The sequence below is a fragment of the Hydra vulgaris genome, chromosome 09 (assembly GCF_038396675.1).
Source record: "Hydra vulgaris chromosome 09, alternate assembly HydraT2T_AEP".
In the NCBI taxonomy this organism is placed as follows: domain Eukaryota; kingdom Metazoa; phylum Cnidaria; class Hydrozoa; order Anthoathecata; family Hydridae; genus Hydra; species Hydra vulgaris.
In genome coordinates, this window is record NC_088928.1 from 24,173,056 (window position 1) to 24,190,288 (window position 17,233).

Below are 17,233 nucleotides of genomic sequence, written 5' to 3' on the forward strand. Positions count from 1 at the left end.
TCAGATGGGAATAAGACAAGAACTGGGTATGACTTTAGTCCAACAAGATCTAGGTGTTCTTGTTTCAGAAGACTTAAAAATCAAGTATCAAGCATCGACTGCAAGAGCAAACCAGGTACTTGGTCGACTTAAGAAATCCTTCAAAAAACAGAGGTCTCATACTTTGGAAAGTCCTTTGTCTTATGTTAGACCACACCTTGAATTCGCCATCCAATTGTGGTCACCTCATCTGAAGGGAGACATCAAGGCTCTTGAAAACATTCAAAAGTGTGCGACGAAGCTGATCACAGACATCAAACATAAATCATTTGAAGAAATGCTCACAATTCTAGGCCTAACCAAACTAGAAGATAGACAAGTTAGAAATGATTTAATTCAGCAATATAAGATTGCACATGGTGTTGAGAAAATCAATTTTGTTTTGCCTCAAAGAATAAGTCTATGCGCAAACGCTTTCCCAACATAACTTTCCTGGCAATAGCCTAACACTTATTAAGCCATTGGTCCAGAACCGTGTCAAAACAGAAAAGTTCTTCACAAACCGTGTAGTCGATGAACAGAATGCTTTACCAACAAGCTCCTGTGTTAACTCCTTTTCAACCAATGTATTCAAAAGTCAATTCGACACATTAACAGTATAAGTATAGACACATTGTGTCCAATATTTGTATGGAGGTGCCTGGTGCTGCACCTCTTCATCAATATATTATAAACAATTTATTCTTCATGGACTAAATTATTATAAATATTATTTGAGGTCAGCAAAAAATCCCTGACCTCATTTCTATGTTTTATGGTAAAACCTTTGTATCAATTTTTTTTTTTTGCCAACCTGATATATATATATATATATATATATATATATATATATATATATATATATATATATATATACATATATATATATATACATACATATATACATACATATATATATATGTATATATGTATGTATATATGTATATATATATACATATACATATATATATATATTTATATATATACATATATATATATATATATATATATATTTATATATATATATATATATATATATATATATATATATATATATATATATATATATATATATATATATATATATATATATATATATATATATATGTATATGTATACGTCATGGCTTACTATATAACAGGCCTTGCCAATGCGTAGCTTGCATAAAAAACTGGGGGCAAGATAGTCTTATATTTAAAAAACAAGAAACCAGTTTTACAAAATAAATACGGGGGTGGTTTTTTTGTAACAATAATAATTATATAACAATTATAAATAATTATTATAAAATTAACAAAATAATTTTCATTTAAAATTTTATTTGATAAAATTAATTTAAGTTGAATATATATATATACATACATATATATATATATATATATATATATATATATATATATATATATATATATATATATATATATATATATATATATATGCATAAATTTAATATTTGCATAAAATTTAAAATAACCAAACACCCGTCATAATTTTAACTAACTTCCAAATTTAAAAAAAAAAGTTAGTTGAGAGGTGAAGGATTAAGCAAAGGATTTAATTTAGTATTTAAAAAATGGTTCGTCAATGTTGTGTAATAAATTGGAATGACAATTATAATCCTCAGAATAGAGTTAAAACATTTAAACTTCCAAGAAACATTGAAGAACGAAAATGTTGGATTGTTATAATACCAAGAAATAATGTTCCTGATACTAATAACACCGTAGTATGTGAAAGACATAGGCCAAAAAAATTATTCAACTGTTACTGATTATGGGAAGCTGAGACCTCATGATGCTCCGTCAGTATTTGATTGCATAAAGCCAAACTTAGTTCCTACTGCACCCATGCCACTGAGAAAATCATTAAAAAGTCTTAATAGTGTTCGCTGGCAAGAAGAGGATGAGTTAGCAATATTTAATTCACAAGAAAAAATACAAAGTATTAATGTTTTATATGAAAAGTTAAAAACTAATGAATTTAATTTGTTGAGGTTTATGTTAAACCAATGTTGCAGTATCATGGTGGCATAGTATTTGGTAAATCAGTTAACAAACCTCATCTACTAGCAAACACAGTACTGAGCTTTTTGGTTGTAACATTGTTTAATGGACCAAAATTTCTTTACAAAATGTTACCAGTCAGAGAACTTAATGCTGAGTTTCTTTTTGAACAGACAACCCTGATTCTTGATGCAATTAAAAATAATCGAGGCAATGTTGTTGCTATTGTCTGTGATGGTAACAGAGTCAATCAGAAGTTTTATAACTTTTTAAAAAAAAAAAGAAGCATGGTGTACTAAAGACAATATTTTTTTTTTATTTGATTATGTTCATTTTATTAAAAAGTATATATAATAACTGGATTTTTATATTGATGGAGAAAAAAAAATAGCACGGTGGGTTGATATTATTAATTTGCACAAGCTTGAAACAAAAAACATTGTTAAAATGTCTAAATTAACGGAAGTTTCTGTTTATCCAAAGCCAATTGAAAGACAAAAAGTTATAACTTGTCTGAAGTGTTTTGCAATGAAACATTGTCAGCATTAAAAAGTCATCCAGACCTGCATGAAAATAAAAGGACGATTATTTTCATTTCTAAAGTCGTTGAATTTTGGAAAATTTGTAATGTTCACAGTCCATATGCAGACATTTGTTTGAAAGATCCTAATCAAGCTGCTATTGCTTCTGCTAATGATGACAATTTAAGCAAACTTTCTGCAATGGGTGATTTTGCAATACAAATTTAAAAAAAAAAAAACAGAAAAAGGAAAAAGAATCAAATTACTAACAAGAGACACTGTTAATTGTTTAGCTCAGACCTGTTATGGTTTGGTTCAGTTGTCAAAATATCTTTTAGATACAACTCATCAGTATTAGTATTAGGCAACTTTACAACAGATCCATTAGAAAAGCTCTTTGGAAAATTAAGACAAGGCTCAGGAGGAACTTATTTTATTTCCGTTCAACAAGTTCTTGAAAAAGTAACTATATACCATACAAAGTTGTTATTAAAGTTTGAGAAAAGTTCAGATGTGTTAGCCAATCTAGGTTCAGATCATTCTTGTCCAAAATGTAAATTTTTACCGAGCAAGGGTATTTGCAACATTATTGACAATTTACCTGCTCCGTGTGATTCATTGACTGTTGATATTAAAATGTCATTAGTTTATATTGCTGGGTACATTATTTGTGAAGATAAAAATCCAGATGACACCCTTTATTTCTATGAACCGTATGGAAAGTTTGCAAAGAACATAAATCGAAGAGGTTTAACAATTCCTGGTGACAAAGTTTGTCAATGGCCAACTTACTGTTACATTCTTTTTTATGAAGTATATAATGACACTTGTCGGTCATCACTGTGTAACCTCCTTATGATGCTATCAGAATTTTATTCATTAGGTATGCAAAGACATCATGGATTAACAATTATAAATATTTTATTTAATAATTATTGTTGACTTGATTCACCTTGTTCACACAAGGAGCCAAAGCAGAAGTTGATAAAACTCAGCACAAAGTAAAATGTTTGCAATGTTTTTAACAAAAACTGCAAAATAGTGTTTAATAATATATCTAAAAAGCTTGTATTTACTTTTTATTCTCTAAAGATTTTATCGCTTTTTTCTAAAAAATTTATTTTTAATACTTAAAAAACCCATTAATAAACTTTGTGGTAAATGTTAATATTAAATTATAGCAAAATATAAATATATATATACTAACTAAATTGTTTAAACATAATTAGTTTTAGATACATTTAAGTTAATTTAAAATTGTTATAAATGTTATTTGTTAGTTATATTACAATGTTAGTCATAAACAAAATTAAAAAAAAAAAGAATAAGAAACTCATCTTTTCACTTTTTATAAGTTACTTTTAGTAGATATATCATACAAATATTATATTCATGCGAAAATCACCTAACTGAAAATGTAAATTACTGCGAAGTAATATTTTTAATCTTGCCTCCGGTTTTTTATGCAAGCCGCGCGTTGGCAAGGCCTGTTATATAGTAAGCCATGGTATATGCATATCTATTTATATTTGCACATATATACATCTATATATGCAGATACCTGTTTGCGCGTAAAAACTGCACATTTCATAATATTTAATATACATACATACAATCATATACATGATTAAATCAGTCTGGAGAAAAAACTAATAATTAATACATGATTAACTCAGTCCAGAGAAACTTCAAATAAAAAATAATATATACAAATGTCTCCCTTTTATATTGAAAATAAAGAAACTACTGATTTTAAACAAATGCCTTTTTAGCTATAACATTACCTGTTGCCTTTTTAGCTTCTTTTCTTTTCCTTTTTCAGATTTTTTCTAAAAACAGAATTGAATAACAATAATATATTTACATCAAAATTATGAAATGTCATCACTTATTCATGCTATCGTGTTAATTGTAAACTTTTTTTGGTTTGTTTAAAAAAAGTTACTCACTCCCATGACTTTCTTTATTCAAGCCATTCCTCAATATTACTCTTTTCACAATATTTATACACAACTCTAAACTTAGAAGTAAAACCATATAAAAACAATAGTAAAGTGGTGATAAACCTTATTTTTAGTTACTTTTAAGTTCAAATCATTTTTTTTAAATAGAATTCTTTTGAAAACAAAGACAATTACTCTATTGCACAAATATCATCAATTGCATTAAACATAACATTAAATGTCTTATAAGTTATAACTATTCTTTATTTTAACTTTTTAAATTTTTGCATATATTTTGGCAAACAACAATTTTCTTAAGATATCCCAAAGTAAAAAAATATTAAATGTTATAAATTAAAAATTATTTTACAAAAATTATTTTTAAATTATAAAATCATGTACTTTTATTTGTTTAATTAACTTTTAATACTCTTTTATTTTGCATAAAGTATAAACACCAAAATTGTTATAATATCAAAAATGTAATATCAAAACTATTGTAAAACAACAATTCAGCAATAAACTATTATGGTTTATCTTTTATATATTTAATTTATATTTAATTTAAAGAAACTAATTATCTGTACAGTTTTTTTAAATTTGATACCAGTATAACCAGTGATGGGCACAAACTTTTTTATTATAGTTGAACTAAACTACTAAAACTAAAAAAAAGTAGTTAAACTTTTAGTTACAAACTTTTTATAAAAAGTAGTTAACTTAAACTAATTAGAAATAGTTAACTAAAATTCAACTTTTTAACTTTTTTTTTTTTCAACTCAAGAAAATTTGTTGATGAATTTGTTTCCGCTAACCGTTTTATTGATACAGACCAAGCGGAAATGATGTTGAAAAGTCCAGTTCATGCACTAAATAAATAAATACATAAAAATAGTAATAACAGAATCCTTGGAGTCCTTGGTCAGGTGAGTAGTGCATAGAAATAGAACGATTTATTTGGCGATATATAAAAAATTTAGTTAATAAAAATTTAGTTAAACTTTTTCAACTAAACTAGGAAAAAAGTCAGTTAAACTAAAAGTTTAACTTAAATAAAAAAATTTAGTTTAACAATTGCATTTAACTAAAAAAAAGTAGTTTAACTAAAAGTTAACTAAAAAATTAGTTAACTATGCCCATCACTGAGTATAACTACATACAATTGTAATCTAAAACAATACTTTGAACAAATTTTTCATAGCAAGTAAAAGTTAAAAAAAATAGGTATTTTTAAAAATAAAGCAAAATTATTGTTTTTGGTAAACAGTAGACTGCATATTATGTGTAAACTAGCACACCAACTAGTAATTAGAATTATTTATTGAGCAACAAGATAGTGTTGGAATAATTTTACTGACTGTTATTTTTGCATAGTAATATTTTACAAGATTTTCTGGGGAAAATAAACAAATATATTCCGATTTAGATTCTACTTAACGCTGTTATTTTTTGTGCCTGGAGCATAGTAAGATATGCACCTCTTTTGGGCACAATGTAATACTTTGTTGCCATAAAGCTAGTATTAATGAAATAGTATGTAAAGACACAATGATGGAAACTCAATGATTGAGAAATTTTTTGGCATCACGAAAACAAAGTTTAAATTAGGAATGCTAATGCCATATTATTACCATAATAAAATATGGTATTAATAAAATTAATATTATAATATATTAATAATATGGTATTGATAGGGCTACCATATGAAATTTTGGAAAAATCAGGACACCATGTCTTTTTTAACCTGTCAAATCATGACAAATATAAATAAGCAGAAAGTCTAAATCAGGAATCAAAAAATACAACATTAAAAACTAGCTTTATTTTACATTTTTGTAATGACTACAAGAATTATTTCTTTCCTTTGCTTTTAAACCAGTCATATTTTTCACTAGGGTGTACTTTTTTCAGGAACAACTAGTCATTTTTTATCTTTTCACTATGAGCAATTAAGATCAATATTTAACTTACAAAAAAGCAAACTTTTCACAGTAGAAACTAGCAAAAAACCTCTATCAGGAGACCAAATATTGTTCATCCTTGAAAACACCCTTTCCACAGCAGCTGAAGTTCCAGGAAGACTGAAAATGTATTCCAACACCAGTGAAAAATTTGCTACTGAAATGCCCTTTTCTCCAAAATGTTTCATCATCAGGACCCATTTTTCTTCACAACTCATATCATCAGATTTCCAAGTTTCAGAATCAGTTGACAAGTATGCCTTGACCAAAACAACTTCATCAAATAGTTCATCAGTATTTATTAATGTACATCCAATTTTTTGGTTAATTCTTTCTGCAGCTTCTTCCAACTCTGGAAATGTTATTGCACTGTTTTGAATCCACATGAACTTTTCAGCATCAGCAAAGCTATCTTTCCAAAGGTCAATATAAGAAAGACATCTCTCGTAAAAACCAGTAAATTCTTTTTTGACAGCAATTTTGTCAATAATTTCGTCTTCAAATAGTTTTGAGAATAAGTTTATTCCACTGGAAGCTAAAAAGTATCTTTTTAGCTTCCAGTGGAATAAACTTATTCTCAAATCTCTCCTTCAGATTATTCTGCAATACTTTTATCTTATTAACAATATCACATGCACTTGCTCTTGTTTTTCAATTCTCAGAATTGTTTTGTTGAATGTCTGAAGCTGACCATGCCTTATCATGTCTGCTACCACTGCCATTTCTGCCAGCACTGCCTAAAATTGCAAGAAAATAGTAAAAATTGAATGGAAAAGTTGGAGTTGCCAAGTCAACATTTTTTTCTTTGCGTTATTTTTTAGTTTTTGTCAAAATGATATTTTTTTCTTTTTTGTTATGGTTTTTTAAAATCAGGACATTTTGGCACCTGATCAGGGCAGTCAGGACAGACCCTTCAAATCAGGACAGTCCTGATGAAAATCAGGACTACGGTAGCCCTAGGTATTGATATATATTATTAATATAATAATATGGTATAATAATATGGTATAATAACATGGTATAATAATATGGTATAATAATCAATTCCATAATGATACCATAGGTCTAATAACAATACCATGTCAATAATTGATTTTAAACAATTTCTGACTCTGGAATTTTTTGAAAGTTCTAAAAGTTAAAAGTATAACATTTTAATTATGCTTTTCATTAAATCTGACAGATCTAATGAAAAGCATAAAAAGTAGTTTTTAAAATTCATAAATAATAAGTAATATTTGAAAACCATTATCATAAATTCATAAGTTACTTATGATCTGTAAGAATTATTACTTAATAAGTTATTAAGTAACTCATAAATAATTCTTACAGATCATCTGTAAAATTATTTACAAAAAGGTGACGTTATAATCTTTAAAAATATATTTACTAAAGAATTAGATTTCATAAAGACCGACCTGGTTTTTATTAAATCTAATAAAAATTAAGTATCAGGTAAATAGGTATGCAATTTCGGTAGATTGTTATGCAATCTCGGTAAATTGGTATGCAATTTCGGTAGGTTGATATACAATCTCGGTATATTTTAAAAAGGCAAAACCGGGACGCAAAAAAAAAAAAATACGGTAAATGTATGTTTTTTCAAATCTTAATCATCTTAAGTAAGTTTTCAATAATCAAACTAAATTGAAACATCTGATACAGTATGTAATTTTATCCTTATAAAATTCTTTATATTAACTTACAATATTTCTTGGGGTTATATATACCCTCGTTATTCAAGTGATATAAAAAAACCGGTAAAAAAACAAACAAATAATAAAACTTTAATGTAATGTGTTCTTGCGTCTTAAATAAGAATAAGAAAAATAAGGTTTTCAAAACGACGATGAGACCGAATCACCGTCGTCTTAATTCAAACCACCTTTATTTGGAGAACACTGGTGATACTGTATTTCCAAAGACTCTCTCACTTTTCCTTTAAAATAGTATGCCTCTAATTTAACCGTGTTGTTTTTATTCCAGCCATGGTAATTTCTGGAATGTCCTGCAACGGCCGAATTTTTCCATTTTCCCACAAAAGAATATTTTTTATGTTGGCAATTGCGGGTTGAAACCTTGAGTTTTGTTTCACCTACATAGAATTTTCCACACGAACACTCCAGTTTGTAGACTCCAGTATAAGAGTTGTTGGGAAGTCGAGGCTTGTTTTTTTGAGTTATTGATTGTTAAAGGTTTTTTGGTAATTTAAAAACTGAAGTATAGCCTGCATTTTTAAATTTTTTTTTTAATTGATTACTTAATTTTGGTACCCATGGCAGAGAAGTATAATCTGGAAAAATACGAATGGTTAGTATATTCAGATAAAAAAAAGGGACTATACCGCAAATATAGTGCATTTTTTTATACCACCGGACTGCAGGATCTCACAAACAAGTTGCAGTTAGCTAGTTGAGCAACCATTACAGGTGTTTACTAAACTGTTTGGCAGTTTGAAATCAAGAGAAGAAATATGTGACAAATTGTGAGTCGTGTTAGAGAACCAAATTATTATGCTATTTGACGAAACAACTGGTGCAACACATCAGTCACAAATGACAACAATATTACGCTATTTGATGCCTGATGGATCAGTTCGAGAAGATTTTGTTGCATTTGTTAATTTGCATGGTCAAAATCATCAAACTAAAAGTAATGCATCCATTTACAATGAACCTATTCTTGACAGCAAAGTTATTGGTCAATCGGTTATAAACATATTGGCAAAAAAGTTAAACCTTTTTTTAGAAAAATGTGTCGGTGTTGGAACAGATGGTTGTAGTGTTATGTCGTCATTTTAAAAAGAAGCGCTAGTTGAAATTCAACAAGTTGCGTCAAATGCTGTTTGGTGTCCATGTTATAATCATGCTTTAAATTTAACTTTATCCAAAAGTTTGAATATATAAGCAATAAGAAATTATTTGGTGGTTATTAGCAAAGCTGTTGCTTTTTTTAATGCTTCTGCAAAATGAAATTTTATTATTAAAAAAATGGTAAATTCACAACTGCTTTTACTCTTCGAAACACGATGGGTTAAAAGACATGATGATTTGCTGACATTTAGTGTTGAGCTTCCATAAATGATTGATGCATTGGACAATAAATCTAAATGGAATGACAAAACATTTTCATCAAAAGCAAGAGTTTTATTATTATCAATTAGAGAAAGTAATTTTATTGTGTCTTTTGGCTGTGCAGTACGTGTGTTCTCCTTAACAAATGGGCTCAGTCAGTTGTTTCAAAAAAAAAAGTTTAGATTTACATAAAGCTAAAAATTGCATTAAAGACCTGTTAATTGTTTTAAAACATAAAAGAAGAAATTGCAAAGAATTTTAAGGAATTTTTTAGAGCCGCAAAAAAAACAATAATTGAAAGAGATCGTAGTTTTTTTCTGCCAACGAATAGTACAACGACAGACATATAATACCTGAAAGTATATTTTCAGACGTCGTGAAAATATACTTTCAGATATAATGAAGGAATATTATAGACAATCAATTTACATCCCTCAACGTGGTGCGTTAATATTGGACATAAATACACGTTTTTCGAATTAAAATTTACCATTTCTTCAAATATATGTCATGATGCCAAAAAATATTATTACACTAAATTATAAAGATATTGTTGAAACTCTTTCTGCAATCAGTAATATCTATAGCGTGATTCTTGGACTTAGTATCCAAAACTTAACTGCACCTGAATTTACATCGGAAGTTGAACTATGGCACTGCAAATTTATAAGGATGAAAGATGAGACAGGATTCACATCTTTACCTACTGATCTTTCTGTTGTTTTTGATTTTTGTGACCAGGTGCAATAACTAATCACACACAAAATGTTTCAAATTATCAAGTTATGTCCTGTAATAGTGCTGGGCGAAGCTTCTCAACCATGCGAAGAATTAAATATTATCTGAGAACACAAATGACAGAAAACAGACTAGTTGGAGTGAAAGAAAACAGACTATTGGCCTTACTTAATGTGCACAGAGAAATTCCAGTAAATGTTGAAAACGTGATTGACCGTTTTGCGAAGTCGGGAAATCGTAAATTAGAATTTGTAACATAAGTTGTTAAAATAATCAAAAAATCATATATGCTTTTTTTATAAAAGGCTACAAATACTGAAAACAAAAAAATATTTTTTTCAAATCATGTAAGAGAGGGGGGGGGGGCGATCGCCTCTATAGCTCCCCCTATGGAACCACCCTTGCCCCCTCGTCAACAACAAGTCAAACTTTAAGAGACCCCAAAAAATTACGTCAGCATTTAATTACTCACGCCCCGCCGCCCTAATAAAAAATAAAATAAACGAAACTATTCTTCTTTTCTGTTTTATAAGTAATTAAATTCATTTAAAAAAGTAACATTGCTGACGTAAACTTATCTCGATATCCTCCTCCCACTTGTCAGCAATTATCAAACATTTTTATATCCCCTCTCCGCATATTTTGCTGACATAATTGAAGGAGTAGCCCCCTACAAATATCTGAATATTGCTATCAAAATATTCAAACATTTTTATTATAAATATTTTTAAGATAGACGAATATGTAAAAAAGATGTGATCCCTTCCGAGACAACAGGTGATTTTAAAGTTTCTTTTTATCTTATTCATTTAAAAACTTTTACTTAAAACGATGCCAATAAGACGATTCTTGATCGGAAAAATGCATTATCTGTAAAAGCAATACTTATTCAAAAACGTATTGTTTTGTTTGAAAATTTAATAAAAACAACAGTCTAGTTTTAAATGAATTTATATTACTAAAATATTATTTCACTTGGTGTTTTTTTTACTTATTGGGTATGTTTTAAAAGGACCTGCATTAAAAAAGTATTATTTGTAACAGTTTTATTTACAGAAGACGATGCAAGCAGAGCATCTTTAAATTTTACCAGAAAGTACTCTCAAGAAATTTTTCTTTTTTGATTTCAATTTCTTTTGAGAGAGAGAGAGTGAGAGAGAGATAGGCGGATTAAAGGTACAAAGACTAAGTGGCCCTAAGGTTGTAGGGGGCTACGAGCTAGTCAATGACTCCAAAAAGGACCGATCTAGGTAAAGATCTTAATAACACTTGCATTGCATTTTAAAAACGAAATTTATGGTATAGATAGAAGGAGATTTTTAGATTTTGTTTTTGTTTCTGTTTTATATTTATATTCATTTATATTTTCTTTGTTACAGCGTTCGTCGATAGATAACATTGTTGCTGTGTTGCTTTCAACCTACTTTTTTCCACGCCTTTCGACATTAAATGTTTTACGATGACATAAATGTCATAATAAAGTCTTGTTTCTCCATTTTGAATTTTATTATTGTTTACTCTCAAAAAAGGAAATACTTTTGAAAACAAAAAATGTTCCTTCTATAAAACAGTTTATTTTTAACAAATTTAAAACAGTTTACTATTAATACGCATTTGATGTTGAAATCGTAAAATCATTATCGCCGAGTTTTTGGCATTACTTGACTGTCCGAGTTCAAGTGAAGTTCAATGAAGCAACTAAACTTGAAAAATATTATAGTCAATTGTTTTCTTGTCGTGTTGCAGTTATACACAAAGGTAATAAAGATATATTGTTATAAATTTCATTATTATTATAACCATTATTTGATTTCAATATTCGTATATTATTTTAATTAAACTCGAATACTATAAAGTTTTAATATAACATATTTAAAATATTTTACAAAAAATTTTTTTTTACTTTTATGGCAAGCAAACATAAAGAGATTTAAAGTGGCGCGAAGAAAATTTAAAGGCATCGTGAAATTGATAAAAGCCAAAAAAATGCGATTCATAAGTTTTTTGAGTGTTAATCGTCATTTGCAACCATTTCTGAATTAGTAGTTAATGTAGAAAATATGGAAGAAGAAATAATTGATATTCAAGCGTTTAAGAATACAATAGAAGAAGGTTTTATAAATATAAATTCTCAGGACAAGTCAAAAAGCTGTTTCGACTTCAACAGCGATGTAATAAATGACATTGCTTTATGGCCAATGGTATTAACAGATGTTATAACTGATTATGTTATAAAAAGTAAACTAAAGAGTATAGAAATAAAGAAAATATGAAATTGCAATTAAATTAGGAAATTAAATATGTTAAAGAGTACTTTGGTACAACCATTTTTATAGAAGGACATTAAATGAAACTTTTTTTTTTTTAAAAAGAAAAAAAAAGCTTAATATAATCTGAAGCAAGTAAAAATTAGGGTACGGACTTATGCGCATATTGGCGAATATATACGCATACCATTCAAAAGTTATGCCCATAATTACGCGCATAATATGCATATGAGGCGCATACAAGTTTAACAGATGTATGGTATGTGAAATTAATTAAATATTATCAAATATAGAAGAAAATGTTTTTTAAATCAAACGCAGGGTGCTTTAAGTTAAAAGAAATAATTTTTCATTTGATTTTCTGTAATCAATTTTATTAGTAAATATTTCAAATTATTTTCATGATTTTTAAACGTATTTCTATAACCTAAAACTGAATAATTTAATTTATTTTTGTATTACAGTTGCTCATTTATAATTTCTTCACACTCAAATTTGCTGAGAACTGCTCCTTCCTCTAAAATTTAGTCGTTTTTGTCGAGAGCAAGAAATATTAGCTTTGGTTCTCATTTCGTCAAACTTTGCTTTAACAATGTAATGATTTCTCACAAACTTGATGATTTTCTCAGCCTCTTTGATGGTCTTTGAACTTTCAGCAGTACTCAAGATGTCCTTAACGAGAAGATTCATACCGTGTGCTGCCATACATCAGGATGTGTGGACATTTTTCTTCAATTAATATCCAAGCAGCTTTAATTACTGGAGCGTTGTCAGTGATAATGCTACTGAACTTTTGTGGGCAGAGAGTTTCTATTACTTCAATGATAGCACCAGCAACAGCTGCAGCATTTTGAATTATGCCCGATGTGTTAATTGTATAGAAAAACGGTATTTTGTATTTTGGTATTTTATGATCGCCACCAGTATTTATCCAACTATCACTGAAGAGCAGCCCAAAAACGAACATAATGTTCGTTTGAAATTTTGATTTATAAAAATGCGTTAATTAAAGAGATTCAATAGTGGAATAATTCCACTATTAAAACCGATGATTTTTTTGTTCCAAATGCACATTAATTAAAAATTCCATGAAAAATAAAATTAAAATTTGTTTATTTTGTCTGTGTGTCTAGTCAAAACAATTTAACGGTTTTTAATGATAAAAAATTGAAAAAAATATATGCGCATAAGTTTACGCATAACTACGCGCATGTATGCGCACTATTTATCGGCGAATATCGGCGAAATATTTGCGCATGCAAATTTTTCCGAACCCCAGTAAAAATGTGTATTGCTACCCTTGTATGTCTTAGATGTGAAATCACTTTGGAATAAAATCGACAAGTACGAAATGTTCTAATATAGAACACAATTTTACAAAGGATTAATGCTATGAATAAATCACTTCAATCAAAAGAATGTGATTTAAAAAAAGAATTCTAATTACTAAAGTTTTTGGAAACCTTTATCGATAACTTCAGGCAAGACTTTAAGAAACTTAAAAAAAACGCAACAGATTTTCAGGTCTTATATTTAATATGGAAGAGGACTAATCATGCAGACAACAAAATAAGAATTTTGATGAAAATAATGAAGTTGACTTTATAGCAAGAGAAAATTTTGTAGTAAACTTGTTTTATGTTATGTATGATAAATTAAAATTCTCTAAGAGCCAAGCATATAAAGTGATTTTAGATTGCCTTTCAATATATTGTTTATATTGAACTCTCAAATGCTACGTTTCTTCCGCAAATAAAACGGGGTTTAAATAAATTGGTTTACCGAGTGTTTATTAGTGTTAATAAAGATTTAAACTATGTTCATCGATGAAATAATTTTCAATATATATATTTTATAAAAAAAAATTATTGAATGTTATATTGTATTGTGAAAATGTACCAAAAGTTGAATAACTACGTTTTACATAATTTCGTTTTAGTTGTAGTAGAAACATCAAGAAAATTTTTTTACAGTTTTTTTTTAATTATTTAGTAAATTGATTCAAACAACCTTATTTTCGGTCTAATCAATATTTCTACCGCTTTCTAATGTGTGTATAAATACAAACATATATGTATAGATGATTGAAAATCATTAAACAATATTTTTATTTAAAAAACAATTAATAGCGTTTTATTTTTGTTTTTTATAACAGTTTAGAAAATTTTTTCTAGTCTTTTCCAAAAGAGCACGTTTCGTTATGCTCCTTTCTAAAGGGACTGTTACGATAGTCTTTCGAAATGAATCGTTTCGCAAGTTTCTTTTCGCAAATTGTTATCACGAAATTTAAATTTTTTTATTTTTCCTATAACGCTTTACTGAAGGTGAATTTTCGCATATGTAAATTCCGTAATTCCGCATTTTGAAATACGGTATCTTGGATATTGAAAATAAAGGAATGATGAAATAAAAGGTTATCCAGTTGTAAAAAAAATAATGTCTGCAATTGATTTATTCTTAAAAAGAAGAATAAACAAGTTTAGTTTTTTTGCTTGATGCAGTTTGAAATTTCCTAGATTTTAAATAAAGAATTCGTATAGTTCTGGCTGTAAATATTTAAAGTGATTTAAGCACGCTTCTTCCAATTCTATCTAATTATTTCATTATATATATATATATATATATATATATATATATATATATATATATATATATATATATATATATATATATATATATATATATATATTTATTTATTTATTTATTTATTTTTGTTCTTTTTATTACATTATAAATAAGCATTTCGTTACAATATTTAAAATACAAATATATAATAATAAAAACATATAAATATATATATATATATATATATATATATATATATATATATATATATATATATATATATATATATAATAATCGTTATTAAATAATAAAAGAACGCGGGAACTCGTAGAAGACCATACGGTCTTGTCGTCGAGTACCGCTAAGAAATGATCGTGTTAAAATTTATAAAATATTTACAAGATAAGAAATAAGTTAACAAAGTAAGAAACCTAAAATATTCCGTTACAAATACAAGATACATTATTATATATTACAATTGTTAATGATGCATATATAATTTTTATAAATCAATAGTTAAATAGGGGGTAAAAAGGAAGATCACTAAAAAAAAAAATATCAAAAGTATATTGTTACATCTTCAATTGTAAAAATGAGTTCTTTAAGCTTTCGTTTAAAAGAAAAGTAGTTACTTTGATGAATAAAATCCTTAGTAAAATTTTTTAAAACTATTTTATTCCATGAATGGTCCGCGATAATCAATACAAAATTTAAAAAGATTTGTTTGAAAAATGGGCTGCTTAATAAAATTATCATTCCGCAAAATGTATTTATTTTTATCTTTCGATGAATACAAATTATGGAAAGAAATAGGGGATGAATTGGTTTTACATTTAAACATAAAACAAAGAATATTAAAAATGTTAAGCTCATATATATTAAAAACTTTCATTTCAAATAATAGAGGCTTGGCATGAGTATAACGGTCTTTAAAATATATGAGACGTGGTACATGCTTCTGCTGACAATATAGAGGTTTAAGTTTAATTTTCTTTGCACTACCCCAACCAATGTTTGCATAGTTTATGTGACAATGAATAAATGAGTGATATAGGGGAGAGTGGGGTAATGGCGAACGCGGGGTAACTCCGAACATGGTCAAAACAGCATTGTAAAAAAATAAATTCGACAATTTTTTTTTACCTGCTGAGAAGGGATCCTATGCTCAGTTCCAGACGTGCAGTAGTGTAATGAAGCTGCGGATGTTGTTCACTATAATTTGATTTTAAATTTTTCTGATAATTTTATGCAACTTTTTTCTTGAGTAACACTCTGTTGTAGCTTCTATGGAAATAAAGTCACTCCTTTTTTTTGTTTTTGTTGCATAATATAGTTTTTAGACTTAGTTATTACAATTAGCTTTTTATTCGCTATTACACAACAGTGCTTGTGATTGCCCCCCAATGTGTTCGGAATTACCCCACGTAGGCAGGGTAATTCCGAACACCAATGGTTTTATTTCTGGCATAAATTTTTATTTTATAATAAGATTTTTAAAAATTCCTTTTGAGGGTTTGTGACTGAGTAGTTAAACTAATTGATAAGCAATAAATATGATCAATTTTGTATAACTGGTGTCTTTAATTCGCATTCCCGCTTAGGTGTTCGCCAATACCCCACTCTCCCCTAATTGTACTAAAGTACGTTTATTTAAAACATTTCTTGCTTTATACAATATTCCTATACTTTTTGAAATTTTACTTGATAAGTTTTTAATGTGACTTTTCCATATAAGATTTTCATCTATACAAACACCTAGAAAGTTGGTTACTGTTACTTGTTTAATTTCAATAACAAGATGAGGCATGTTAATTGGCAGTTTATGTTTTTTGATAAGAGGATGGAAAAGAACCCATTTAGTTTTATCAATGTTAAGAGATAATTTGCTAGTCTTAAACTAGTCAGATATTTTGATTAACTCGATGTTCAAGCAACTAAATAAAGTAGGAATGCTTTTGTGTGACATGAATAAATTGGTGTCATCAGCAAACATAATTGTTATTAAATTCGAGGCTTTGTATAAGTCATTAATATAAATAAGGAAAAGAAGAGGTCCTAATATGGATCCTTGAGGAACTCCACATGTAATATTTAACAAATTTGATGATAATGTTTCATCGGCGTAAACAAATTGTTTGCGATT

The 17,233-nt window shown here is 27.7% G+C and overlaps 1 protein-coding gene across 1 annotated transcript in view; it reads right to left on the bottom strand.

Moving 5' to 3' along the window:
- The window catches only part of LOC100208571 (N-alpha-acetyltransferase 40), a 66,999-nt gene extending 62,369 nt beyond the window's left edge, over positions 1-4,630 (bottom strand). Inside the window, exons 1-2 of the mRNA XM_065805094.1 lie at positions 4,492-4,630; positions 4,327-4,371 (exon numbers count right to left, since the gene is read on the bottom strand). Of these exons, the coding sequence (XP_065661166.1) occupies positions 4,327-4,371; positions 4,492-4,497 (51 nt within the window). The 5' untranslated portion in view covers positions 4,498-4,630. The remainder of the gene's footprint in view (positions 1-4,326; positions 4,372-4,491) is intronic.
- Between the last annotated feature and the right edge of the window lie 12,603 nt (positions 4,631-17,233).